The following is a 27,260-nucleotide window of genomic DNA, read 5'->3' on the forward strand; positions in this document are numbered from 1 at the left end:
GGCGCGACCATGGCGCGGTGAGGGAGCGGGGGTGGGGATCGGTCCCGGGGAGGCCTGGGGCCGCTGGCTTGTGCGCCGTCTCGGCCTCCCCCACTTTCGCCGCCGCCGCCGCCGCCCTGGGCATGTCGTCGAACTGCACCAGCACCACGGCGGTGGCGGTGGCGCCACTCAGCGCCAGCAAGACCAAGACCAAGAAGAAGCATTTCGTGTGCCAGAAAGTGAAGCTATTCCGGGCCAGCGAGCCGATTCTCAGCGTCCTGATGTGGGGGGTGAACCACACGGTAACCAGCTTGCCCGCGCGCTCCCACGCCCCCCGCCTTCGCCCCGCGGGCCCTGCCATTGACCCCTGCAACCCCTCGCCTAGCCACTTGCACGCCCACCCTACCCTTGCACGCCGTCCCGGTCGGGTGTGCACTCCCCGCGCGCCACGAGAGGCCTGGTGTCTCCGTGGTATGCCGTCGCCGCCCCCCTTCTCTCAAGCCCCTCTGGCTTCCTGCGTCTGGTGTGCTCGCGTCGGGCCGCCCCTGGAGCGCAGAGGAAAGGCCTGGGTGCGATGGAATCGCCTTCATCCCCTCGCCCTCTCTTCTCACCTCACCCTGTTTGTTGCATGTGTTTATCCCCTTGTTCCTTACAACCCGCTGCCTGTCCAGGTGACAGGGCAAGTGGCATTGGCCAGCTTGACTGCCTCTCTATTTCTGGTCCTGTGGTTGGTGTGGCTGCTCAAAGTTTCCCATCCTCCAGACCTTACCCCTGACTATGGAAATCCTTCTTGGGTTTTCTTTTTTATTATTGAACAAGATGTATCAGCTGGAGAAGGGCAGGCTTCCTTAAACCACAGACACTTTACCAGGGTCTTCCTGGGTTAGGGAGGAGAGAGAATGTAACCATCTGAAAGAAGGTGAGGCCTGATTATAAGGACTATTAATAGTAGAAATGTTTTCTTGCATTCTCCTATGGTGCTCATGTCAAAGACTGACTTCTCATTTATTTAGCTTTCTATTGTATAGTCATGAAAGGTGTGATAATGGATGGTGATTAGGATGAGAGAGGTCCCCTGGATGTTTGGGGTGCTTTGAGATTGTCCAATAGTCCCTGTCAGCAAGTTGGAGCCCAGCCCAGTGTTTGTGCTGGGTGACTTTGTTTACGTCCTGTTTGTTTAGGGTCTTTCCTCCTCTTCCGACTGCTTGCTCCTTGCATTCTGACCATTTCATTGTGATTCCCTACACCAGGAATGAGTAGAGAAAGTAAAAGGTCCAGAAACAACCAACTTTACTAACTAAAAGTTTGGAATGAGAACGATGACGCTAATGGCCTGGATTTCCTGTGCCTTCCGGCTTTTTGGTCCCCCTGACTTTTCCCAGTACTTGAAATTACCCTTAAGACCAAAGGAGGAGGGAGGGCTTGAGGGTCAATAAGGCTTCACTTTGCTTTGATGGAGAAACCTTTGGTTGGCGATTGATAAACCATTGTCTGAGCCAGGGTTGTAGATCTTTGCATCTAATACAGAAAAGCACTTGTGTATGGTGAGGTCTTTGTTGGTTTCTTTGTCTTGGGCAGGCCACTGTTTTCAGTACTGGGGTGTGAGGGTCCTGGCCAGGGTAGGGAGTCCCACTGGTTTAATGCCCAGACCTCTGGGAGCTGCTTCTGGCCAATAGTCCAGCAGAGTTTGTTCTTTCTGCTTCTTGCTGCCTCAGGGGTCATTTGACAACATTGCAAGGGAATCTGGGTCACCAAAATGTGAGCCCTGTGTCCCTGCCTAGAAGTTAGCCCTTGATTTTGTTCTACTGCCTGCTTCTCATTAGAAAGCATCCTATCTGTGCAGAGAACTGGTAGAGATCCGAGAGTTAGGAACATTACAGCTAGCCAGACAGGACCTTAGGTCCCTTATTTTATACATGAAGAAATGGAAGCCCCAGGTGGAGGATTACCTTGCCTGCAGTCACACCAAAAGATGCAGCTCACTGTCCAGCACTGTGGGCTGTGCTGGCTAGTGGTCATGCTTGAGGGGCAGGTCTCCTTTTCTTTGCCTCCTGCTCCTTGTCCTGTCTCTCAGCCCAGTGCCAGGACAGTTGGGAGTTACAGTCTTGTTGGAGAACCTGAATGTATGCTCAAGTGTGTGTGCCTGTGTGTGCCAGTCCCGGGGGGGGGGGGTGCTTGATTTTCTGACAGGCAGGTAATCAGTCTGCTCCAATGGGAGCATCAGGTGGAAGCCTCAGGATGGCAGATGGATGGGTATCTGTGATTCCTTCTCTGCTGGACTAGGCGGTCACCCTCTTTCTTTGCTAACTTTAAGAAAATTTGAAGGCTAGTTGAAAAGGCGTAGACTGTAAGCAAGGGCCATGGCTCTGGGAATAATGAGCACGCGCCTCAGGGGAAACGTTCTGTGCCTCACTGCCCCGGACTGCTGAGCTTCAAAGGGTCAGTTAGTCCCAAGTTTTATTGCTTCAACTCAGGTTGCAATAAGCCTAGTACTGAAAGGTCCCCAATTGGGAAATGGAGGCATCTCCCCAGAAGAAGAATATAAAATCCTGGTATTCTCTAGGGGCTCATCAGGACCACCTTGTTCTTAGTGGATTGCCAGCCTTCCTCAGAGATTCCCTTACTTCAGAAGCCTGCTGTTGTGGTTTTGCAGTCTGAGGTTTCAGGTGTCACCTTTTCTTTGATTCTTTAGTTTCTCACCCATTTAGGCATTTAGGCCCTGATGGTCTATGGCTGATGGTGTATGAGATAGGAAGGGGGGATATGTCTTTATCTACAGTAAAGTTAGTTACTCTCTCATGAAGTGGTTCATTTACTTCTGGGTGGGAAAAGAGGGGTCTTTGAGTTCCGTGTGGTCACATGAGCTGCTGTTGTGGACAAGGATACAGCCCGTGGATGAGGTGGAGGAAGACTGTGTAGGAAACAGGGAGAAAAATCAGAAGACTTTGGATCTGTCAAGGGAGAACTAACAAAGAGAACAAACCAGTGTTTCAGTGGATGAAAACTGTTCAAAGAGTATAGTTAGGGAAGAGACAGGGGCGGGGCACAGAGATCAGAAGAGGCAGACCCAGCAGGATAACCTGTTGACCATCTTAAGAACCAGGTATGGGTTGAAGCCTCACCCAGGTGGATCAGAAGGAATAGGAGCAGTTGATGGTAACTATTAATGTTTAACCATTGGGGAAGCTACCAGTCTTGTCCTTCGCAGTGGCTGCACCATTTTCTGTTTCCACCAGCAGTGTGAGGGGGTTCTGGTTCCTCCACATCCTTGCTGACACTTTGTTAATTGTCTGTCTTTGTTTATTATAGCCATCCTAGTGGGTGTGAAATGTTATCTCATTGTGATTTCAATTTTTGTTTCCTTGGTAACTAGTGAAGTTGAATTTTTTCACGTGCTTATTGGCCATTTGTATATTTTCATTTGAGAAATGTCTAGTAAGATCCTTTGCAAAAAATAAAAAAGACCCTTTGCCCATTTTTAAAAAACTTTGTATCTTTTAATTGGGTTATTTGTGTTTTTATTATTGAGTTGCAGAAGTACTTTATATATTCTGGATACAAGTTCCTTATCAGATAAATGATTTACAAATATTTTATTCTATTCTTTGGGTTATCTTTTTACTTTTTTGATATTTTCTTTTGAAGCTTAAGTTTTTAATTATGATAAAGTCTAACATCTGTTTTCTTTGGTGGTTTGTGCTTTTGGTGTCATCTAAGAAGGCTTTGCCTAATCTAAGGTCATGAAGATTTTTTCCTGCGTAATCTTATAAGCAAAACTCTTACAGTTTTACCTCTTGCATTCAGATTTATAATCCATTTTGTTAATTTTTGTGTATAGTGTGAGGAACAGATTCATTCGTAAGTCTGCTCATTTCTCTCCTGCATTTCACCCTCATTCTGTTCACGCATTTTCTTTGCTTAATGCAAACCTGCTACCTCCTTTACCTGCCTTTTTCTCCTGCCCTGCTTCTTTAAAAATCTTTAGTAAATATTTCTGCACTAGTGAGGCCTTTGGATGAATCTGTCCTTTAGCAGGCCTTTCCACTTCATAGAGAACAGTGGAACTCTGCATGAGGAGAAGAAAAACCAAGGTATAAAAAAGGGTGAATTTGTTGGTCCTTGTGGCTCTCTTGTTCTTGCCTTTTTCTCTCTGGAGTTTCAGGTCTTGCTAAGGCTCCTTGGTCTTGAGAGTGTGTTTCCTAATATGTCATGTTTTCTGATGGTGGCAGGTAACAAATGATTGTCAGTGATGGCCAGCCCATTGCTGAGTCACCCACAGAACCCTGGGACATGTCGGGAAGCCTGTATGTTCCGCTCATGCCTCCTGGGTAACAGTTCCAATGAAGGTCACACAGGAAAGTGGAAGCCTTTGGACTCAGAAATTCACCAGACTAGAACTGGTGACTGAATTTTTATCTCCAGGAGGATCAGCATAGAGTGAACTCTCTGCTTTTAAGTTGTTCCTCATTCAGCTTGGCTGACCTCCTTGTTATTCATGCTAATGGCTCCTGTAGTTAATCGTGTGGATAACCCAAAAACCATTTCTATGATGTGAGATAAATTCCCCACCCTAATATGTTGTATTTGGTGTGACATTCGAATGGATTTTCATTTCACAAGTGCACTTCTACTGAACGTGAAAGTGGTTGGCCCAGAAATGTGAGAGATAGTAAAGGAAAGGCACATCTTTCTGATGCATTGCTTTAGTCATGACCTTTCACGCTTCAAAACTTATAGTCACTCACTCTCCTTTGTCTATCAAATAATTTATTCTTCTCTGCTTGGCTTGTAAGAGCCTTTATAGTCTGGTTGTAGCCTCAGTAGGTAACGTTAATCTTATTTCTCATCCTCCAGGCTGTAACCCTTTGGCATGGTCACACCAGCTTTGCTGTATCTTTTTGTCTTTGTCCCAGTGTTAGCCGTCCTTCAGTCCCCTCTTTCTAGCCATCCATCCCTCCCCCCAGCATCCGTTGTGCAACTCCTGTGTGCCTGTCGAGCTCGAGATGAGACAATGGGTAAGACAGTCGCTTCCTTTGTAGGGGCTCACAGCCCAGTGGAGAAATTAAACATGTAAAGGCATAATTACCCAAGTGAAGGTGATACTTAGAATATAAAGATGCACAGAGGAATAAGTAATTAAATCTACCTGGGGAAGGCAAGGTAGCTGTTGCAGAGGAAGTTTCATTTAGCCAGATCTTGGATGATTCTCTTTATTCCTTTATTTATTCTTGCTGCCACAGTCTTATCACCTGAACTATTGTAATGGCCCCACACATGGTCTTACTGCTTATTAGCTTTGCCGTTTTTAATCCTTAGTTGATTTTGATTTCAGAACTACCTTTTCGTATCACGCATCTGATTATGTGAATTCCCAGACTTGAACCTGACAGGGCTTCCCATTGCCTGCATAGTTGAGTCCAAATTTATCATATAATGGACAAGCCTAAGTGCAAATTCAGGTCCTGCCTCTTATTATGAGTATAGCTTTTGAGTAGTAATTTTTCCGAGTTTCATTTTCCTTTTCTATTAAATGAGTACAACATGTTCCCTGAAGTTTATTAGGATAGAGGCAAGGCAAGGAAAACACTGCCTTAGTCAAGGTAGCTGTCTATAAGAAGGATTGTACAACACAGCATAAAGGGCCCACGTTTTGGCACCAGACAGACCTGGGAGCAAATCCTGACTCTGCACATATTATCTGTGTGACCTTGAGCACGGTACCCTGAACCTCTTTTGCAAAATCAAATTAATACCTCATGTGAGTCTTTTAAAAAAATTCTATTTATTGATTTTTAGAGAAAGAGAGGAAGGAAGAGAGAAAGAAAGAGAAACATTGATTTTTTGTTCTATTCATGTGTACACTCAGTGGTTGATTCTTGTAGTATGTGCCCTGACTGGGCATGAAACTCACAACCTTGGTGTGTCGGAACGATGCTCTAACCAACGGCGCTACCTGGCCAGGGCCCTTATGTGGCTATTAAATATAGAACTAATAGCAGAGAACAGAATATATTTGATATTATGGTATATAATATATCGTAACATAAAGCACGAGCCTCTTATAGGCATTTAATAAATAGAAGCAGCTGTTAATGGATAATATGCTAGACCTTTCAACTATCTTTCCTGTACTAATTTATCTCTGCTTTTTTTTAAATTTTCTTTTCCAATTAACAGTTTACATTCAACATTGTTTTGCATTAGTCTGAGGTGTACAGCGTAGAGGTTAGGCAGTCATGCACTTTACAGAGTGGTTCCCCCAATATTTCCAGTACCCACTGTACCCGCCTGGCCCCACACACAGCTATTACAGTGATGCTGGCTATACTCCTCATGCTGTGCTTTGCATTCCCGGGGCTATCCTCTGACTGCCAATCCCTCCACTTAGTTCTTACACCCTATCCTGCCAGCCTATCGACTCCCCTCCCCCACTGCCTAAAATGGGAATACACTTCCACAGCTCTGAGTCTTGGTTCTGCCTGCTCTCACGATCTGGGATGCCCTTGCTCTCATTTTTTGAGAACTAGGCCTTTCTCTGTGACTTCCTCTTGCAACCAACTCTTTCACTCCTGCCTCCCAGTCAGAATCAATTATTTCTTTATCTGTTTTTTCCATTTCCTTTATTCGTAAATCTATAGCACCCATGACATGTAGTTAATAGTTGTCTGTCTTCCCCGCGAAAAAGAAACATGTCTTTTCACTTTTTGTAGCCCCAGCTTCTGGCGCAGTATCGGCATGTAGTAAGGCCCTCAATAGAGTGGCTAAGAAGTAAACTGAATAGAAGTTGGGCAGAGTCTGACTCAGATCAGGGAAAACCTTAAATGTGAGGGTAAGGAGTTAAAACTTTACCCAGAGGTTGATGGGGAGCCATGGAAGACTTTTACCCAGGGATGTAACATGATACTGTAGATTCTTCCAGAGTCGAGTGCTCTTGGCAATAGCAGGAGCAGCATGAGGTTCTCTGTTTCTACACTGATGAGTGAAGCTGGGAGTCTGACTGTCTGACCATACTAACCTCACCCTCTTCTGAACATCACCTGTTCCTGATGTCTGTCCCTTTGTCCTCACTGACGTGTACACTACTTGACTTCCAGTTTCACTGTATCCTGGTTTGTCTCATCTCCCTGGTAAGAGGATAAGCCTCCAACTTTCGTGTGCAGCGTCGCAGCAGTTCCCCCACTGCACGCCCCCTCTTCCCTATCATGAAATGAAGCATGTGATCGGTATTTCAGTAAGTGCTTGCTCAATTGAACTTGAATAGGATTCTCTGGGGATATAAAATTTAGCACAACTGAAAAAAAAAAAAAAGGTACAGCTAAACCTAGAGTGAATCATCTACATGTGGTTTAGTGGAATTGAGGGATGAGTCTACCTAGTTCAGATGTATGGATTGTTTGCCAGTTTATTATCTGCTAGGACTTTCTTGCTATTAGGTTGTATAGTCAAGAATAGAGGCGAAATAAGAGCTAAAACCTGACCAACCTAACCATTCAGATTATGCCACACGAAGAGTTACACAGAGGATTAATGAATAGAGCATTCCTGAATAGCTCCTGTTAGACCATTTCATCCTGGCTAAGGGACAATTGCACCCTCTCAAGCAAATGTTTCAGTTTGTTCTAGTTCTCCAGTGTCAAGTCCTGGCCTTGGCACTGAGCTGGGATATGAGACTAACCCAGAATCCATTAGCAGCACATACTAGAATGTTTCGGTGTAAAACCATACTCTCTGAGCCAATGGTACATTCTTTCTAGCATGATATGAGCTAGAAAAGGCAGAATTGCTTAAGAGCCCCGAACTTCTTTAACTCTCAGAGCCAAGTTTAATATGCCAGGAAAAAGGAAGTGGAACAGCTACCATGGATTATTTCTGTTGGCAGAAAAGCAAGGAAGTGGAATGGTTTCCTCCATAGGCACACACTCAAAAACAGGTTCCCTTGTGAGTGCCCCTTGGAGTGGGAACTGGCCTGCCTTTTTTTTTTTTTTTTTTTGTGTGTGTGTGTGGTCCCTTAGCCAGGGGCAGGCATCACAGACTGGGATGCTGAAAATTTTCAGTAGACAGCTTGATGAGTTTCCACAAATGTATACCTACCCGTGTAATTAAATCATCACTCTAAACAGCATAGGACATTTCTGTCACCCTAGAATGGCACATCATGTTCATTTACAGATAGCTCTCCCCCAAACCAACCCAGGCAACTTCTTACTAGATGTCTCTCACTATAGAGTCCTGTTCTAGAATTTCATAGAAATGGAATCATGTAGCATATACTCTGTGTCTGTACCAGTCAGTTTTCCCCAGCAGTTTATTACTGAGTCCTTCCCCCTGCCAGCTTATTAGACTACCCTACTGCCCCTCCTCCCCGTACACTGCTGTGCCTGCCTTCATTTCCCCATGTGCCAGCTGGGCTTTTTACCAGCTCCAGGAAGGTATCATTCCCCAGCCCAGTTACTGCATAAACTTGAACTTCCTCTCCCTTCTGATATTTCCGAGTTAGAAAGGTTTGGAACATAAAAGAGCAAATTAAATGCCATTTCCCCCCATGTGTGCTTCTGGAGGAGTCCTAATGACTCTAGGTTACTCCCTCACTGCCACATGGGGCCTCATTGAGATAATAAGATTCTCAAGGAAAGTATCTGGGAGACCCAAGGCTGTGCTCTCCCTCCTCCCTATCCATTAAGTCAGGACTGAGGTTTCCTCTGTAAACCCTGAATGCATTAGTGGCAACTGTGTTGAGGGTCAAACGTCAAATACTCGGCTGTGATGGTAGAGGACATCTGTGGCTCATTAGCCCGCTAATTGGCAAGCTGGGAATGGGGAAGTGCTGGATTTGCCCTAGCAGTTCTGCACCAATGGGAAGCCAGCTCCCTGTCCAGGCTCCAGCTCCCTGAAGGGGGATGAAAGACAATGAGGAGGTTTGTTTGCAGTGGGAGCAAAGCACCCTACCCCGTCTCCTCCAGGTCAGCGTAAGGCAGAACACAGCTTCAGGAACTGGCCCTGCTTTAATCGGGAGACTAAGCGTGAGCCAATGGCCAGATGTCGACCTCTTCTTCTCACTTTAATTTTAATCCTTTACTTTGGAGATAAGAGTTACACACCCAGCTCTTTTCCTGCCCTAAGCTGATTTCTTGAGTGACTCACAGTTTGTTTGAAGGCATTCAAAGGCCTCAGGAGTCACGTAGGTAGGGTGACATTTATTCATCGATCCATTTATCATAGCATTTGACAAATATTTATCTACTACCTGCCGTATGCACATCGTGGGGCCAAGCACCATGGAGCCCCTGAAGGTCACTCATCTGGTCTTGCCTGTTGTAGGCCAGCAGGTTTATGAGGCTTATGAGCATGAACTACAATGAGGGAGACCATGAAATCGCCAGGAAATGGACACATCAGGAATTCTCAGATAGGAAAGAACATTTGTGGTCTAGAGTCATCGAAGACCTTTTGAGCTGGACCTTGTCGGGTGGGGACAATTTCAGTAGGTAGAGATGAGGCTGGGAACTTACATGAACAGAAGAGCAGGAAGAGGACGAGGAGGGAATCCATAGACATGCTTTCTGGTGAGACGGTGGCATCCACATTGTAGCGCATTGTCCTCTGAGGCAGGTGGCCTCCTTGCTGAGAACCTCACTCTCCCCTTGCTTTGCAGATCAATGAGTTGAGCAATGTCCCGGTCCCTGTCATGCTAATGCCAGACGACTTCAAAGCATACAGCAAGATCAAGGTGGACAATCATCTTTTCAATAAGTAAGTTGCCCATTGAGTGGACTTTGTGGGCAGTCCTTTCCCTCAAGGCAGAGAGCTTCTGAAACCTTGCAGAAGGAGCACCTGGCAGGGTGTAACAGCGACACCTGGATGACAGAGCTGAAAAGCCGGCTGGAAAAATGTGTTCATTGTGTGCCTCTGTCCCCGGCTGTCTTGTCATCTCACTCCTTTGTCAGCCCATCTCCATTGTCCCCAGGACACGTGGCTCGGTCCAGGGTGATTCATCTAGGGCCAGTTCAGGGAGCAGTGAGCTGCTCGGGAGCTGAGGTAGCTGGTGTGAGGCTGACAGCAGTGGCCCTATCTTGATCTTAGTCTGAGGCAAGAAAAGCTGCCAGGCATGATCTTGGCCTGGGATGCGGCCAAGCACTTTCCTCTCCAGCTGCTGTGTGAACAAACCGAGCATGGTGCCTGAGGGCGCTCCCCAAAGTGATTCTTCCCACTTTTGTTTTTTGTGGTTTCTTGGATTAAAACTGGGGCCTGAAGGTTGTCTCAGGCTTTGGTGAAACAGCCATCTCACCCGGCAGAGGTTGAGGCCTGCTCTAAGCCCTTCGGAGGCCCTTCTTTTTATCCCAGTTTGGGCCTCTCCCCTCACCCCCCAAAACTGTTTGCTGCTCACACTCCCTTCCTTTCTGCCTTGGAATCCTGGTTCCACTCGCCATCGTTCCACAGTCCCCGCCGCCTCACTGGCTGGGCTCTGTCACCCCGCTGATCTCAGACTGTTAGCTAGGAGGAGAAGCTGGATTTGAAGGTGTCCATTAATGACCTCTCTCTTCCATTGTAATAACAACACCTTATTCTAAAAGCTGTCTTCATAGCTGCTGCTCACTAAGGGGCTACCTGTATAGAGGAAAAACTCTCCTGTGTTTCTCCTCTACTCTCACATGACCGAAACTCTGTAAGACACCATCTGGGTGTCCTGCACTTCAGGTTAGCATCAGGTCCCACAAATTTAGGGTTCAGTCCCACGAGGTTGCTGCCTTCCCACCTCAGATGCTAGCCAGAAGGCCAGGGTGTCGCCTGTGCTTCTGACCAGCCTCTACAGATCAGAGGTTCCCACGACCCTCCCCCTTGGATTCAATTAATTTGTTCCACTGGCTCACCAAATGCAGGAAAACAGTTTACCTACTACGTTACTGGTTTATTATTAAAGATTACAGCTCAAGAACAGCCATATGGGGAGACACACGGCAAGGTGCGGGGAGAGGGTGCAGAGTTTCCACGCTCCTCCCCGTGCCCCGCTCTCCCCACACCTCCTTGTGTTCACCATCCTGGAAGCTCCTGAACACAGCCCGTTTGGATTTTGATGGAGACTTCGTTAGGAAGGCATGATTAATTAAATAATTTGCCTTTGGTGATGGATTCAACCTCCAGAGCCACTCTCCCCTCCCTGAAAATTCCAACCCTGCAATCCTGGTTGGTTCCCCTGGCAACCAGCACCCATCCTTAGAGGCTTTCCAAAGTCACTGCTCTGAAACACGCTCAGGTGTGGTTGGAAGGAGCTTGATATGAATAACAAAAGGTACCTTTATTGCTCTTATCACTTAAAAAATTGCAAAGGTTTGAGGAGCTCTGTGTCAGAAACAGGAATGAAAACCAAATATATGTTTCCTACTACCGGTACATCACAGTATCACAGCATCTAAGCGAGGAGAGGCAGCCAGCACTCCGCTGGGAGGCAGGAAAGGAGGCTGTTCTGTCCCTGGAGGTCAGGGCTCTGGGAGTGGGCGTTGTACCGCTGCCCGTTTTAGGGTCCATAGCCTCTGGTGAAGTTCCATCACCTTGACCTCTTGGTCTAAAGCAGAGCGTCCAATCTCTTATTTTCTTTTTCTTTATTCCTTTTGTCCTTTCAATGACTGCTTATGCGCCAGCTATTAAACTGCAGCACTACAGACCAGAAGACAGGGGTAGAATAAGGCACATTAGTCTGCCTTCATGAGAAGCTACTGCTCTGTATTTATTCAATTACCCAATAAGACATTATTTACAAAAATGATGGTTGGCCAGATCTGACCCATGGAAGCTACTGCTTTTTATTTCCTTGAAGCCTGTCATCTGGAGGAGTCAGAGGGACATATTTCTGAAAGTGAGTTCCCAAGTGGGGTGACTGTTGTCAACGGGGAAGATTTGGAGGAGGCATCACCTCAAGGGTTCTCTCTTCTCCTGGGAGCCTGTGGGTTGGCTGCGGGGTGGGAGGCGTGGAGGTTGGTGCCAGCAAACAAGGCTCCATTGCCAAGGTGGGATCCCCAGCAATTGACCGAGGATCTCCCACGTGAAATGCACTCTTTCTCCAAGCCAAGGGCGGGGCTTCCTGCGTGTAACCAGGCTGTTTTGATAGGAACATGCCCAGAGGAGAGGGTCTCTGTAATGCAAAAGGCCTTTCCCTTTAGCGGTCAGACTCAGGTTCACTTCATAGCAGCTGCACCAGCTGTAGGAAGTACAGTGCTTACGGAGGGGGATCTGCACTCAGTCTCACCTCCTGGCGGGTAAGGTTTTTTTCCTTTAATGTGAATTTTATTGAAAGACAACATGCACTCCGAAAAAAGGACACAAATTCTAAGTATACAGCTAGCTTAATTTTTACGAAGTGAACACAAAGTATATAAAGTTTTTGAACTTTGACATGCGCAGAATCACCTGGACTGTTTAAAAATGAGCCTTTCCAGACTCACCTCCAGAATTTCTGGTGCCTAGAAACTTACATTCCAAGCCCTACAGGTTGTTCAGAACCCAGTGATCTGTGGACCTCTCTGAGAGACTTCAGCCGTGAGAATTAAGATGAGCAAAAGACGTCCGCAAAGACCTGTCTCTGCTTTTCCCTAGGGAGAACCTCCCCAGCCGCTTTAAGTTCAAGGAGTACTGCCCCATGGTGTTTCGAAATCTTCGGGAAAGGTTTGGGATTGACGATCAGGATTACCAGGTACTGGTGTCTTTGCAAAATCGGAGGGATTAGCAAGTGGAGCGGGGTCAGGAAGCCACAGGACATGTAGAGAAAAAAGTGTCTTCTCTTCTCGTGCCATGTCCTCCTGTCACGTTTCTCCCCAGCCCAGGCAGTCTTTTCTTCTGTGTTGGTGGACCCTTGGAGGGGTGAGGGCCTTGGTGCTTCTTATGATGCCTTGCAGACCCAGGCTTCTCGCCCTGGCGGGGGGAGAACAGTGGGAGGGAGAAGGGGTATAGAAGCTGTTTCACTTTAGTCTGACATTCCCAGTCTAGGCTGAAGAACCCTCCTCCTTCATAGTTTGACTTAAAAGAGAGAGAATTGTTGCCAGCGGGAAATGAGGCCTCTTAAAGCAGTAGATAAGACAGATTAGAAAAGGAAGACTCCAAGAGTAGTGTAACCTCTTGCCAGGTATGAGTACCACCTCCTAAACTTGTCCCCTGTCCTGATGTTGGGTGGGGGCTAGGTATGGCAGGGGAATGGCCTCCTTCAGAGGGTGATAATTGTCATAGAGGGCTTTGTCCTATTGGGAGGAATCAATCCCAATATCAGGAACTCTATAGTCTCACTTACAGTTTATGGTTTCTGTGACTGCTCCATCTCGCACCTTCCCTGGACCTCCTTCCCTTGGCACACAGCCTGGTAGTGAAGGCAGGAGGATCCTCCACTTCACTTCTGTAGCAGTAAGAAGCATAGCGGACTTCCCATTGCCTGTGAGGGGAGAGAAGTGTACAGCCTGGTGAAATCTGCAGTGGCTGCCCCGGTCTTTTAAAACACTGTAATTCCTCCGCCCCACACCCAGTAAGCCCCACACCTAGTAAGCCGCTCGCAGTAAGCCGCTCCCAGCAAGCTGCTCCCAGCATAGTGCGCAACAAGCAGGTGGGGCGAGCCTCCCTCCGCACTCCTCTGCTCTGGAAGGCCTCCTGCAGAGATCTGTATCCTGGAGAGAGGGTGAGGGGACGTGAGAGGGGACTTGGATGGTCTGGAATGTCTAAGAGGTGCTGGGAGGTCCCAGCAGCCACCTCTGTTATGACCAAATCCTAAGTGGAATCATGACCCGATGGGAGCCTGGGACTTGTCTGAAAACTTCTTGCCATTGTCGCAACCCCAGGTAACCTGCTCGGACTTCTCCCTTCCACAGTGGCACCTTCCCCTCCCCTTGGCCATCTAACTGCATCCTCTCTGACAGCCTTGTGGGCGAATGACCGTGCTCCACACTGACATCGGGCCAGGGAGGATGGGGTTCAGGGAGGGGCCTCTGTTCTCTGGGACAGTGTGGCCCTCAGTCATGTAGTCTACTCAACACTTCTGGACTGGGGATACTTTGTTTTGGGAGGGGTGCTCCTTTAGTTTAGAGAGCCCCTCATGGAGGTGGTGTGCCCTTCTCATGAGGAGGTGTTAGGTGAAGGTTAAGAGTCAGGCTAGGTGAGAGGCGAGGAAAAAGCCTGGGAGACATTTCTGTGAGCAGATTGCCACGTGTGTTTTCTTGGGAACAGGGACGGTTGGGATCTCTCTCCCTGCCTTGCCTCCCAAAGGGCTTCTCCCTGCATCCGCTTGGTGAACACACCCGTCTGGCTGGCTCATTCCTTCCCTACACCTCCTCTTGTGGCTTTACTGCTCTCTGTCCTAATGGCAATGGGGCCTTGAGGAAGAGCAGGTATGGGAGCAGAAAAGCTCCTCCGAACTGCCTCATGGCCCTGCTCAGATAAGCAGGAGTTTGAAGTGAAGGGAGCAGTGTCGGACAGAGAGATGAGGACCAGCTCCCTGCTTCGGGAAGGGTTTTCTAGCATCAGGGTACTTCCAGGGAGAGGAGGTGACTGTTCATTGTCTTTTCATGCTGGATTTCTTGAATATTTCTTCAGCTTTTTCTTTGTCACCCCAGGAGACTGGGAAATCATCTCAGCCTGCCTCCTTGTGTTCCAGGTGACAAAACTCAAGAGTAGAGAAGTTAAATGGCTCACCCAAGGGTCATATCACATGTGAATGGCAGGCTTGGGACCCAGTTGCCTGACACCTGAGGTAGCTGTCTGGGATAGAATGAGAGGAAATGTTTCGCAGGAAATCCTCTACCTAACGCAGTCAGGGATTAAGGAGAACTCTTGTCACTCTTAAGGAGGACTTCTGGGAGAAATATGAACGTCCTATGAGAAAAGGGGTGGTTAGGTCCCATCTCTCTCAGTGTTGTTGGCTTCAGAGCAGTCTGGCCCACAACAGAAGGCTCAGTGTAAAGGGCAGAGTCCTGTTCCCTCCTAAGACCAGCCCGCTTTCGTCTTGGTCCATCAGAATTCAGTGACACGCAGCGCCCCTATCAATAGTGACAGCCAGGGCCGATGTGGCACACGTTTCCTCACCACCTACGACCGGCGCTTTGTCATCAAGACTGTGTCAAGTGAAGATGTGGCTGAGATGCACAACATCTTAAAGAAGTACCACCAGGTATGGTGAGTCCCGAGCCTGGACAGGACGGGTGGGTGGGAAGAGGGAGAAGGGAGCCCCCGGGGGAGCTTTTAGAGAGCGATGGGTCCTCTGGTAATGAATGGCAGGCACCTCCTGATAGCCAGGCCCTTGCCCTCCCTGGTACCATGTTTCTGTGAGGAGAAATGCCTGTTTGAAACAATTTAAAAGGAGACACGAAGGCGTGGTACTGACTCAATCGCAGTTGAACAGCTGTTTCTTGCCAGACTTGGGAGGTTCTCACACTCTGGCACCCGCGTCACTTCTGAAGGAGAGCCTGTCGGCGGCTCGGCAGGGTTGCTTTCCTTCCCATTCGTATGCCCCCCTCATCTGGAACCTGTCCAGGGGAAAGCAGGGAGCGCAGTGGCATTACCTGTGTGCCTGTCCCAAGCCCGCTTGGGTCTTCAGGGAGAGCTGGCTTCTCTCTGGGTACCTGGGAAGTGGTGAAAGGGACTTCCAGCCTTTTGGGAATTACAGCAGAAAACGCCGGGGCATGGTGTGGGTAAGAGCTTTTGATACAGAGCCATCCTGTTTTCCCAGACAGCCAGGTCCCAGTCCTGCCTCCACAACCCCTCTCTGCCCTGTGGCTTTCCTGTTTCAGGCCACAGAGGCGATGCAAGGCCTAGATTAGCGATCTTCCTCCGCTGGGATCCCAATAACGTGAAACCGAAGGGGCTCTGCAGTGCCTGCTCAGTCTCTCACTCTGTTACGCCAGTTGGGGGCGGGGGTGGCGATTGCCTGTTGTCAACCTAAGGGACCCCGTGGCTTCGCAGAGCCCAGCTTAGAATCGCAGGCAGGGAGCGTTTCAGCCTGGGAGAGCGCCGCCCACCCAGGTACCTTCCTGTGTTCCTTAGCCTTCCGCCCTTCCTTTCTAGTTCATAGTGGAATGTCACGGCAACACCCTTTTGCCACAGTTCCTGGGCATGTACCGCCTGACGGTGGATGGGGTGGAAACCTACATGGTGGTCACCAGGAACGTGTTCAGCCATCGGCTCACCGTACACCGCAAGTATGACCTCAAGGTAAAAGGGCTCTGCTCCCCGGCTCTGTGGCTGCTCTCTCCCCGAGGCTCAGAAGGGCCGTGACTCCAGCTGCCACGTGATGGGAAAGCCAGAACATGTGTTTGGCACGGACAGGTGACTCTAGAGTTGATGTGCCTAATTCTTGGGGCCAAAGGCTGTTTGAAGTCCAGGTGACAGTGACAGGAGGTTATTTAAGCCCCCAGTGCACCGTATTTATATAACAGTTGATGTTCTTCACCTCTTGTCACTGGGATATGCACGGCAAGGGCAGCGGCGTGGGACAGTCTGTTCTGACGCCTGCACTCTGGCCTCTGTCCAGGCCCACGGGCTGACAGCACAGATGCATTTCTAGACACGGAAAAGAACACACTTGTGCCTGTGAGCCCCAGCACTCCGCTGTTCTGGAACCTCACTTCCTGGCTTCACCGTCACCTCGCGCCACTGTCCCTGTCGCTACTGCAGCCACACCGGTGTCCTGTCCATTCCTGCAGCGTTTGTGCGCTCCTCCTCCCCAAGATCTCGCTTAGGCTGCCTGGAGTCATTTCCCTTCTGCCCTTCTCTCTACCGCCACCTTCCCCCACTTCAGTACTTCCTTCTTACCCTTCTGAGCTCAGCTCAGATGTCACTTGTTCCCGGAAGCAGGCCCTGGCCGGTGCCCCTCTCCAGTCCAGGCTCGGAGCTCGGAGTGTCCTGTCTCCTCTCCTGTACCACTTAGCACCATTGTGACTAATAGATTAATTAATTGTGTATCTGGTGCTTAGTGCCCCTCTCTCCTGTTAGGAGGAAAGTTCCCTCAGGGCAGGGACGGAGTCGCTTGTACAGCCCTGATTCCTGAGCGTGTACGTTCTACACAGTCAAAGCTCTGCAGACGGTCTGGGACGGGGCAGTGCACAGGCTGCTGCCTCCCGGCTGCTCTGGGACTCTCGCTAGCCCGCTTCAGTTCACCCTCTGCCTCTGCCCAGGGGCTGGTGCGTGTCTTCTCGCTCAGCGGAGTTTGCCTCCGCTGGACTTCTCCTGATGGCTCTTGTCCTTGCAGGGTTCGACTGTTGCCAGAGAAGCGAGTGACAAGGAGAAGGTATGCTGGGAGCCGTGCTGATCAAACGGGGGCCGGGGCGCTTGGAAGGCGGCTGTCCTGTCGGCCGTCCTCCTCCTTCCTCCCTCACAGCCCCTAGTCCGCTATGCAGACGTGCAGTCTGTCGGTGCTGTGGGTCACTAAGCACCTGCCTAGGCTCTGCCTTGGCCTTGGTCTCCAGTCTTTTACCTCTGCCCTTGCTGGATTCTTCGTGGTCCTGGAGGGCTGGCAGTATCCGTGTCACGGCGCAGCCTGAAGCAGTGAGTGGCTGCCTGAGCCCTGAGGTGACCCAGGCTGGGCAGGAAGGCATACGTGGGGCAGTCCCCGTTGTCTGACATATGCCACACATTTGCCATCCCTGCTTGCCCAAAGCTGGGGTCTGTAGCCTCCTGTGCTAAGCTGTTGATCTGGCAGGTTGGTCATCAGAGCTCTAAAGTCCCTTCCCCTTTCTGTGCCGTTGTCCCCAGCAGGGATCCTTGGGGTGAATGAACAGGCCGCCCAGCTAACACTGCTGTTGTTCTCCCAGGCCAAGGACTTGCCAACATTTAAAGACAATGACTTCCTCAACGAAGGGCAGAAGCTGCACGTGGGAGAGGAAAGTAAAAAGAATTTTCTGGAAAAACTGAAACGGGATGTAGAGGTACTTACTAACCTTGTTTTCACCTTAGTTGAACAAGGCCCCCTCTTGTCTCTGGTGCAGGAGCCTCTTTAAGGAAAAATTGAAATCACTACTTTCCAACAGTGTAGACAAAAGGAAGGGTGGTGATTTGAGCAGTGCGGATGGTGATTTGCACCTGAAGCTGGTGCAAATGAACGTTCCATTTCAGGAACACAGTTTGTGCCTGTAGAATCTTGGTAACTTAGTTTAGAGTGCTTTTTCTCATCTCCTCCAATACCTTTTCAAACTCCCCTTAAGACTTCCTTTCTATTTTCTTTTTTCTTTTTAATATTTTATTTATATGGAGTCGGGAAGGGAGAGAGAAAAAGAGGGTGAGAAACATTAATGTGTGGTTGCCTCTCACGCGTCCCGCTGCTGGGGGCCTGGCCTGCACCCCAGGCGTGTGCCCTGACTGGGACTCGAACCAGCGACCCTTTGGTTCACAGGCCAGCGCTCAGTCCACGGAGCCACGCCAGCCAGGGCCAGACTTCCTTTCTGGTTGTTCCCACAGCAGAGGCATCCAGCCATCAGAGCAGCAGGAAACCAGCCTGTCAGACCTACCCTTGCCTCTCACTGGCCCCGATTCCCCACTGGCCTAGAACCCCGGGAGAAGCTCCACCTCTGCGGATGGGGGTTACAGTGAATGCGATATCTGCAGCACCTGATAACAGTGTCTCCTTCTATTTAAATAAGTTGGGAGCCTGCTCATTAAAACAAAACCCTATAAAACTTTTAAAAATGTTTTATTTCTTAACCATTTTTAAGTGTACGTTTCAGAGCCATTAAGTACACTCACACTGTTGTCCAACCATCACCACCCTCCATCTCCAGGACTTCTTCATCCCGGACTAAGACTCTGTAGCCATTAAACGTTGGCCACCCACTCCCCTCAGCCCCCCAGCCCCCGGCAACCACCATTCTTTCTGGGTCTATGCAATTGACTCCTCTAGAACCTCCTATGAATAGAATCATGCAGTATTTGTTCTGTATATGTGACTTATTTCACTTACCACAATGTCCTGGCGGTTCATCCATGATGTAGCATGTATCAGAATGGCCTTCCTTTTTAAGGCTGAGTAGTACTCCATTGTGTGTGTACTGACAGCAGGAGCCCATTCTGTTTACCATTCATCCACCGATGGACATCTGTTATGTTAGTTAGGCTTATCCAGAGAAACAGAAAGAACCAACAGGGTATAGAGGGAGAAATTGATTGACAGTTAGATGTTTATTATAAGGAATTGGCTCACATGAATTTGGAGGCTAACAAATCTCAACACCTGCAGTTGGCAAGCTTAGAGACGCAGGAGAGCTGATGGTGTAGTTTCAGTCCGGAGGCCAGCCAGCAGGCTGGAGACCCTGAAAGAGTGGATGTTTCAGTCCGCATCTGAAGAGAAGAAAAAACTCATATCCCAGCTCCGTGGCAGTTAGGAAGCTCCTGTTCCTTTTACTCACAGGAGGGGCAGCCTTGTTGTTCTGTTAGGGCCTTCCATTGATTGGATAAGGCCCACGCACGTTAGGGAGGGCAATCTGCTTTACTCACTTTACCCATTCAAATGTCAGTTCATTCATAAGCACCCTCACAAACACACTCAGAATAATATTCAGTCAAATGTTTGGGTACCTAGTGGCCCAGTCAAGTTGACACATAATACTAACCATCACATGTGAGTTGCTTCAGTGTGAATAATTCTGCTGTGAACATGGGTTTCACAAACTTTTTGTTGCTAGGAAGCTTTTCTTTGATCATTCCCTATTACATTTGTGCCTTTATTCTGATGTTCAGCTTATTCAGTCTTTCTCCTTCCTTCACTGCTTTTCTCCCTTCTTTGCTCCTAAGAAGAATTTACGGCATTTACACAGTTCATTTGTTTTCACTTACATGTTGGCTCTCTAAGTGTTCTCAGGTGGATAGGAGGAGATGTGGTCGTGAACTCTGTCTCTTTCGGGGTCCCGGCCCCTTTTCCCTAGGCCTTGAGAAGGCTTTGTCCAGAGGTGCTTGGAGTGGCACCCGCAGCTTTCTTTCTCTGCTGAGGAGATTCTGCTGCTCCCTTGTGACTGGGTCTTGTTGTGCTTTTAGTTGTTTTCTGGGCCTGTGTGTAGAGCCGCTCTGGTCCTATTATAGTTCTCCTAGTTCATTAGTCACTGTGGTCAGTTGGACAGTTTCATGGTGCTGCAGGCTCAGTTTGTGGCCGTGGCAGAATGTCAGGCATGTGGCTGATGGTAGCTGCTGGCTAGTTCACGGAGGATTTAGACCAGTGACTCTTGGCCTCACTATCAGCCAGGCCGGAATGCTGGCTGGCTGTTTCCATCCTGTGTCATTCCCGCATGCTTTGTTCTTCTCCAAGCCACGGAGCCCAAGGTTGGCAGACCTGAGACACCGTTCTGCTCACAACACATTATACAGATGAGAAACGGAGGCTTGACGAGGGGACGCCACAAGTGCAGGGGGAGGACCCCAGCATTTTCCCCCGTACCACGCAGCATCTTTTGATCTTGAGGGAAGAGCTGAGAATGTTGGTTGGCTCTGTCATTCTCATATAGTGTTTCCTTTTCTTTTTCTCCCCATTTTTGCCCTGACTAGCAAAGAAGCTAAACTGTACAGTTTTTCAAATGTTGCCAATTACCCTCAGTGAGCCTCCTTGCAACCAAACACGTACACACTCATACACAATGAAATACTATCTACCTTTACTTCATGTTATGTACTCGATTTTTAAATTCTGTTTTATAGTATTTAATAATAACAGCCCTGGCTGGTGTGGCTCAGTGGATTGAGTGCCGGCCTGTGAACCAAAGGGTCACTGGTTCCATTCCCAGTGTAGGGCACATGCCTGGGTTGCAGGCCAGATCCCCGGCAGGGGGCATGCAAAATGCAACCGCACATGGATGTTTCTCTCCCTCTTTTTCTCCCTCCCTTCCCCTCTCTAAAAATAAATAAGTAAAATCTTTAAAAAATAGTAATAATAATAAAAATCCTAGTCCCAGCCCACTAATTTGGATTTAGTACTCATAATGGGTTGATATTCATGGTTTGAAAGACTCTGCGTTGCATCCATCTCTCCAGTCTCTTGTGTAATGAAGCATTCCATTTGTCTGTCCTCAAACTTGCCATGGCGACTCTTGGTCCCAGATCATGTGGCTCTTCCCTCTTCCTGCAGTGCTCCGTCCACCCTTCCTTTCGCAGCCCCTGCCTACCTGACCCTGCTTTCTTGTCAGGCTCAGTTTCTGCCCCTTCCCCGAGGGAGGCCCGCCCTGCCCTGCAGCTCCTTGCCCTTATGGGACAACCGCCTTCCCCATCAGACGCTGAGCTCACTGAGGGCAGAGACTCTGATGTCTTCTCCGCTGTTTCAGAATGGAGAACTGGTTTGAAAGGAACGCCCTTTTCTCCCCTTTCCAGATGCCACTGGGGTGTCCTGTATAACCTCTTCCTTCTGTCTCTCCTTGCCCCACCTCCCCTAGTTTCTGGCCCAGCTGAAGATCATGGACTACAGTCTGCTGGTGGGCATCCACGACGTGGACCGGGCCGAGCAGGAGGAGATGGAGGTGGAGGAGCGGGCAGAGGACGAGGAGTGTGAGAACGATGGGGTAGGCGGCGGCCTGCTCTGCCCCTACGGCACGCCTCCCGACAGCCCCGGCAACCTCCTCAGCTTCCCTCGCTTCTTCGGTCCTGGGGAGTTCGACCCCTCTGTTGACGTTTATGCCATGAAGAGCCATGAAAGTAAGTAGGAGCCGATGATGCCTGCTCTGCCCACCTCCGGCCCATTGTTAGATGTCCTGTGGGAACCTGCACCACCACCTCGTTAATTGCCGGCTTTGGCCTCTTTCTACCTACCTCCAGGCTCCCATAGTGAGTCATCATCAGTAACTGTTGTCCGGCCCCTGGGATCCTTCTCCCTTTGGCCTTTGTCCCCTTTTCTGCGTGTCCTGGATGTTTGACACATGATTCTCTGGTTCATGGGATGGACAAACCTTATAAATACTCTCGTGTCCATGTAGGGAGCTATGAAAATCAAATAAGAGCTATGAAAGCTTCCGAGGACTCCAGTAGTCATTTTTTTCCCCTCAGATACAAAATGATAGGGATCAGTCTGGATCTCCTATCTAAAGGGTCCTGGACCAGCTTCTTTCTCCTTTTCTCCCTGCCACCTCTTCCTCCTTGCTGCTTCCCCCCCAGGTGCCCCCAAGAAGGAGGTCTACTTCATGGCCATCATTGATATCCTCACACCATATGATACGAAGAAGAAAGCTGCACATGCTGCCAAAACAGTGAAACATGGGGTGAGTGCCCCCTGATTCCAGCCAGACCCCATGGGTGGGCCCCCAGACCCTCAGGCCTCCTGTTTTAAGGAGACCCTCCCTCCCCCTCTCCCAGGGCAGGGAACAGGAAGAGCAGGTTGCCTAGTGTTCTCTCTGCCACCGACGTGCCATCCCCTGATAATATGGCCAACTTGTTTTTCCCTTCACTCTCCGGCCCTTGAGACTCCGAGCCCAGCGGCATCGGTGCCCAGGGCTGCTGGGCACGTGGCGCATCTGGTGGATGGCCAGTCATAGCTTTGTTTACATGCCCACACTGCCCCCCCGGAGGTCCACTCCCCGTGGGCCTCACGCTACTGTTCTCCAAACAGACAGACGTCCTCAGTCTCTGTGCTACCTCCCAGCCCTTGCCTCTACTTTAGTGGCTGAAGCCTTCAGGTTGTAAATCAGAGGAGCCGGGGGCCAGGGCAGTTCCGAGACACAGCCACTGCTTCTGGAGGTGGCCTGCCCAATCCGAGGGGTTGTGCTCAGCTCCAGTCCTGGTCCTGAGGTGCCGGTGAGAGCCAAGGAGCCAGACCTGAATCGGCCTCTGTGTATTGCAGGCGGGGGCCGAGATCTCGACTGTGAACCCTGAGCAGTACTCCAAACGCTTCAATGAGTTCATGTCCAACATCCTGACGTAGTGACCTTCTACCTTCAGCCAGAGCCAGAGAAAGAGATACGGGGTTGGGGATCGGAAGGGGGAGAGGGTGTGTGTGGGCTGGATGGGAGGGGTGGGAGCAGAGTCGGGGTCGGGGTGGGCTTCAGCAGTGAGACCGCAGCCTGTGGCACTGAAAGAGATTCTAGGGAGGAGGGGATGTGCTGTGTGTGCTCACAGGATGGAGCCTCACCTCCTGCTCACCTTTGATTTTTTTGCCCCCATTTGACCCAGGTTAAAAAGGGGCTTCCTTTTTATTACCTTGTAGCCTTTTACAGTACCTTGGGGCTGGAGGTGACTGTGGGTTTATTTGGATTTTTCTGAAATTTCATTGCTCCAGGTTTGCTCTTTATAACGATGCATATCATCACCCTGCTCACCGTCCCCATCCCTGCCCTGAGTTACCTGTGTCACAACGGCTCCCCTCGGATGCCGCCAAGGCTCCTGTCAGAGCCAAGTGCTCCGGCACCAGAGGAGAGGAGGGCAACACCTCATTCCTGCTGCACTGACTTTTTAATTTTATGAAGTATTGTGCACAACTCCCTTCACCTTTCCCCCTCGGATCCCAGCGATCCCTTCATCGGAAGCTGCCCTCCTGCTGGGACACTCCAGCTCCACGTCAGTCACCTTGGACCAGAATCAGAGCTCAGAGGGGAGTGAGTTCATCCTCATGGGGTGGTGCGGGGTGGGGTTGCTGCTGGGCTCTCGGACAGCTGGTTCTCAGAGAACCCTGTGATCATCGCTCAGGCGCCTGCGCTCTCGTGGCCGCTGGAGTTCAGATGTCTTTTCTATAAAGCCTGCCTCCCACTTTGTCCAGAAGAGCTTGAAAGGACTCCTGTGCTTGAATGGTTTTGTCCCCCTCGGAGAAACCCCGGAAGCTGAAGATGATGAGTATCAAATGAGGGCCCACGCCCTCCACCCATTTACTTCCTTCTGACCTTCTCCCAGGCGCCCTCACTTGTAGGTGAGCTGTTAGCTGGGCGCCGGTCTGCAGGCACCAGGGGTGCTCCTTGCAGAGATTCCTCTTCGAGCTACCAGGGCCACCATATAGGTAATCTGACTCCCTGTGCCTGTTGTTTGTCACCTGGACATTATGGCCGTCAAGGGGTGATGCCTCCTCCCTTGGAGTATGGCACCCAAGCCTGAGGTTGTTTCTGGATCATTTGAGGATGTGACCAGGAAGTCCAGTTCGGAGGCTTCAGGGAGAACTGGACCTGGGCCCAGCCTTGGGGCTGTTTTTCCTCGATGCCTCTTCTAGACTTTCAGCACATCTGCCACCCGCAGGCTTCCTCGGGAGTGGCACCCTGCAGCTTCCTTCGGGATCTCCACCACCTTCTGAGCCTTGCTGTCCTGGCCTCAGAATCGAACTGTGTGTCATTGCGTGGTGACATCTGAGCAGTCTGGTCTGGCTAGGAGGGAGAACAGCCCTGCGTTGGAGGAGGTGCATTCCTGTATCTTCTCAACCCCTCACCAGGAACTGGGGCTTTAGGATGAGATACTACGATAAAACCCCATAGATGTGAAGAGAGTTTGTGGAAGCATTTTGAATGAATGGATTGGTTTCTTACGGCTCCCTCCAAGCCTGGCCAAGCTCAGCTTCTGGAGCAGAAACCAGCACGGTCTCTGTGCCTGACGTGGAGCATTTGGGTCAGATGGGAATGGAGACAGTACTTTTGGACTCCTGTGGGGCTGCTGGGTCCCCCCGGGAGAGGCAGATGGTGCGGACAACTGCCCTTGCTCCAAGAAGGGGCCACAGGCAGCTCAGGACATCAGCGGTAAGACCATGAGGTGACTTGGGGAAGGACTTGAAACCAAGTGGCTCATGGAGAAAACAGAATTGACTTAGGAAAGGATTATATAGGAATAATGTTTGGGTTTGATTTCCCCATCTTCTAATCAAGAATGAAAATTTGGATCTGCTCATAGTCAGGCCCGGCATCTCCAAAGGCTGGCAGGCTGTCCTTTGGCGACGCGCAGCCTCCGCAGCCTCCTGCGTTTGGTTTGCTGATCATGTTGCCGGAATGTGTATGAGTAACCCAGTCCTACCAGTTAAAGATGAGCTACCAGGTAATCTAACTTCTTTAACATTGAGTTTTGTGTTTCTGGTTTTTGTGTTTTTTGTTGTTTTTTTTTTGTATATTGTTTACATTTTGAGAGGCAGCATCCTGTTTCAAATGCTCTTGTGTTTCTGACAGTGTTGTTGATTGGGTCAGAATATTTGAGCTGAGGTTTGGTGAATTTTAGATTTTTTTTTAAAGGTCATTCTGTGCTATTTTCAAAACCTTGGATTTGGCCCTCTAAATCTTTTGGCATTCAAATGTTTAAAAGCTATTTATCTTGGTTTATACAAGCTTTCTTTCTCTCTCTCTTTTTTTTTTTACAATGATGAAGATATTGTATTTGGTTTGGTCTGAATGTAGAGAAAGTGACCTGACCCCCAGGCTTTGGTCTGCGCCCCCTTTTTCCCGAACCCCACCATTCCCCGTCTGAGCAGTAGAAGACATCTGAGGGGAGGTAACCGCCCTCACCCTCGCTCTTTGGAGCCGGGAAACTCAACAGCCTTTGGGTCTCCCAAGAACAAAGGTATAAGAATAGGGCATGGCTGACTGGGTGAGGTCTGGTGGGCGATTAAGGGCAAGACTCGCCCCCCAGTCCCTCTACCACCTAAGCAGTCACAGCTTCTCCCATCCCACCCCTGTTGTGAGTCTACAGCCAAGAAACTCATTTCCCAGGTTTCAGCTGAAGCGAGGGTTGTCTGAAAACACTGCTGAGCCCACTAGACGAAGGCCTCTGGCTCTCCTTCCTGTTCGTGACCACTGAGTGTTACCCTCCCAGCCTGAGCCGCTTCCCTGCGCCCCACAGTCGGGGTGAGGAGGCGGGGCTGGGAGCCAGCAGTTCCAGGAGCTCAGGCTGAAATGCTCCATGTCTCTTTATCTTGCTCAGGGGTTACTGCTCTGTGGCAGGTGCCACGTGTCGCCCCTGTGGCTGTTCTCAGTGGTACTCCCTAAATTCCCACCACAGGCAGCTCTTCCTACTTCACGTGTTTCTCTTGCCTGTGTTTTAGGCCTCAAGCAGGTCCCCTGGTGGTACTAAAGGCTCGGGACTGCAGACTCCTGCCCTAGTGACCTTCCTCTCTTCACAGTCTGCCAGGGCCAGCCCTGGGGAGGTGGACCAAAGAACCAGGACTTTTCTCAGTAGCCAATCCCACTCACCCCTCAGTTGTCTTTTTATCAGTTCAAGTTGGGAGAGAAAAAAACTTAAGCACTCCCCAGCCTTTGAGCCACTCGCGTGTTAGGGGCCGATGTGTTTAAACAACCCTTAGAGCCCTGGCCTTAGACCTGGGGCTCCAAGCCCGGGGACCTCACCTCTTTCTGGCAGAAACGTGTGGAGGCAGAATCCACTCTGAGCACAGGAATCAAAGGGAAAACATTCAAATAAATGTCCCCAAAAGTACCAGCCACCCGCAGTGGGCCGTGACGTGGCCCCAGCCTTCCTGAGATGTGCCACTTACGAAGAGTGCCTCCAAAGGGAAGAGGAGACTCTTGCTTTCCCAGCAGGTGGTGCTGAGCGCCTGCTGAGGCTGCAGAGGAGTCTTCTGGGGGCCCCTTCCCCTGATGCAGGGCTGTTTCATGAGGACGTAGCAACCAGCCACCTCTGGGGGAAGGCCTGGTGCTGCTCAGCACACCCAAGCATCGGGTCAGATCATTGTAATCAAAAAAATGTGAATTAAGTATAGATTCAATTTGGGGGGAGCAGGATAAACTATCACCCCACCGTATGTGTCTGACTTCTCCATTTCCCACTCCAACTTCCATTTTTTAAATAGGAATTTTCAGCCCCCTGTGCTTGTCTAATGTCTCCTCAGAACAGTGTGAGATCCTGTTACTGTTTTAAAATGCATGCGTGTTAAGATGAACCTCCAATCCAAGGAAAATAAAACTTAAAAAACTTTGTGTACACATCTGTTATGTGTGAGTCCTTTGGAAATGAGCCTCTCTTCCCCCTCCCCCCGCAGATTAAGAGATTTCGGTCCAGTATCAGAGGCTGCTTGAGCTAAACCAACGTATAGCTTGAGTCTGGAGAAAGACTCGACTCTGGTCACCCACTTGCAGACGCAGTTAACAAGCTCGGTGAAAAGCGAGGCACTGGGGCTGTGGGGCCGCTGGCGTCCGTGCAGGCTGAGGACGGATAGCCTGCCTGCCCCTCCCTTCTCCGGCCAGGAGCCCTGCACGCGCCTGACACACCCGCCTTCCCAAGTAGCTGTAAGACTGACTTTGAACGAGTCACCTCGTTCAAAGGGTGTACCTCAGATTCTCAGTCTAGACTCTTTTAGCTTAAAATCTAATGGTTCTCAAAGTGGGGTCCTAGACCAGCAGCATCAGCAGCACCTGGGAATCAGAAATGTCAATTGTCAGGTC

General features: G+C 49.8%; 1 protein-coding gene across 2 annotated transcripts; it reads left to right on the top strand.

The window, feature by feature from the left end:
• PIP4K2B (phosphatidylinositol-5-phosphate 4-kinase type 2 beta) lies at positions 1-26,801 on the top strand. Of its 2 annotated transcripts, XM_054593725.1 has the most exons (11): positions 1-281; positions 9,632-9,729; positions 12,568-12,664; positions 14,966-15,118; positions 16,012-16,158; positions 17,195-17,233; positions 17,757-17,870; positions 21,351-21,609; positions 22,066-22,169; positions 22,748-22,870; positions 23,183-26,801. In XM_054593725.1, exons 1-10 carry the CDS (start codon positions 123-125, stop codon positions 22,826-22,828), a joined length of 1,251 nt encoding a protein of 416 aa, XP_054449700.1. In that variant the 5' UTR covers positions 1-122; the 3' UTR covers positions 22,829-22,870; positions 23,183-26,801. The 2 variants fall into 2 exon arrangements, with proteins under 2 accessions (XP_054449700.1, XP_054449701.1); XM_054593726.1 differs by lacking the exon at positions 22,748-22,870.
• Positions 26,802-27,260: the final 459 nt, after the last annotated feature.

Source organism: Pteronotus mesoamericanus, unplaced genomic scaffold (assembly GCF_021234165.1).
Source record: "Pteronotus mesoamericanus isolate MK-2021 breed Mesoamerican mustached bat unplaced genomic scaffold, CSHL_Meso_final scaffold_476, whole genome shotgun sequence".
Classification (NCBI taxonomy): Eukaryota; Metazoa; Chordata; class Mammalia; order Chiroptera; family Mormoopidae; genus Pteronotus; species Pteronotus mesoamericanus.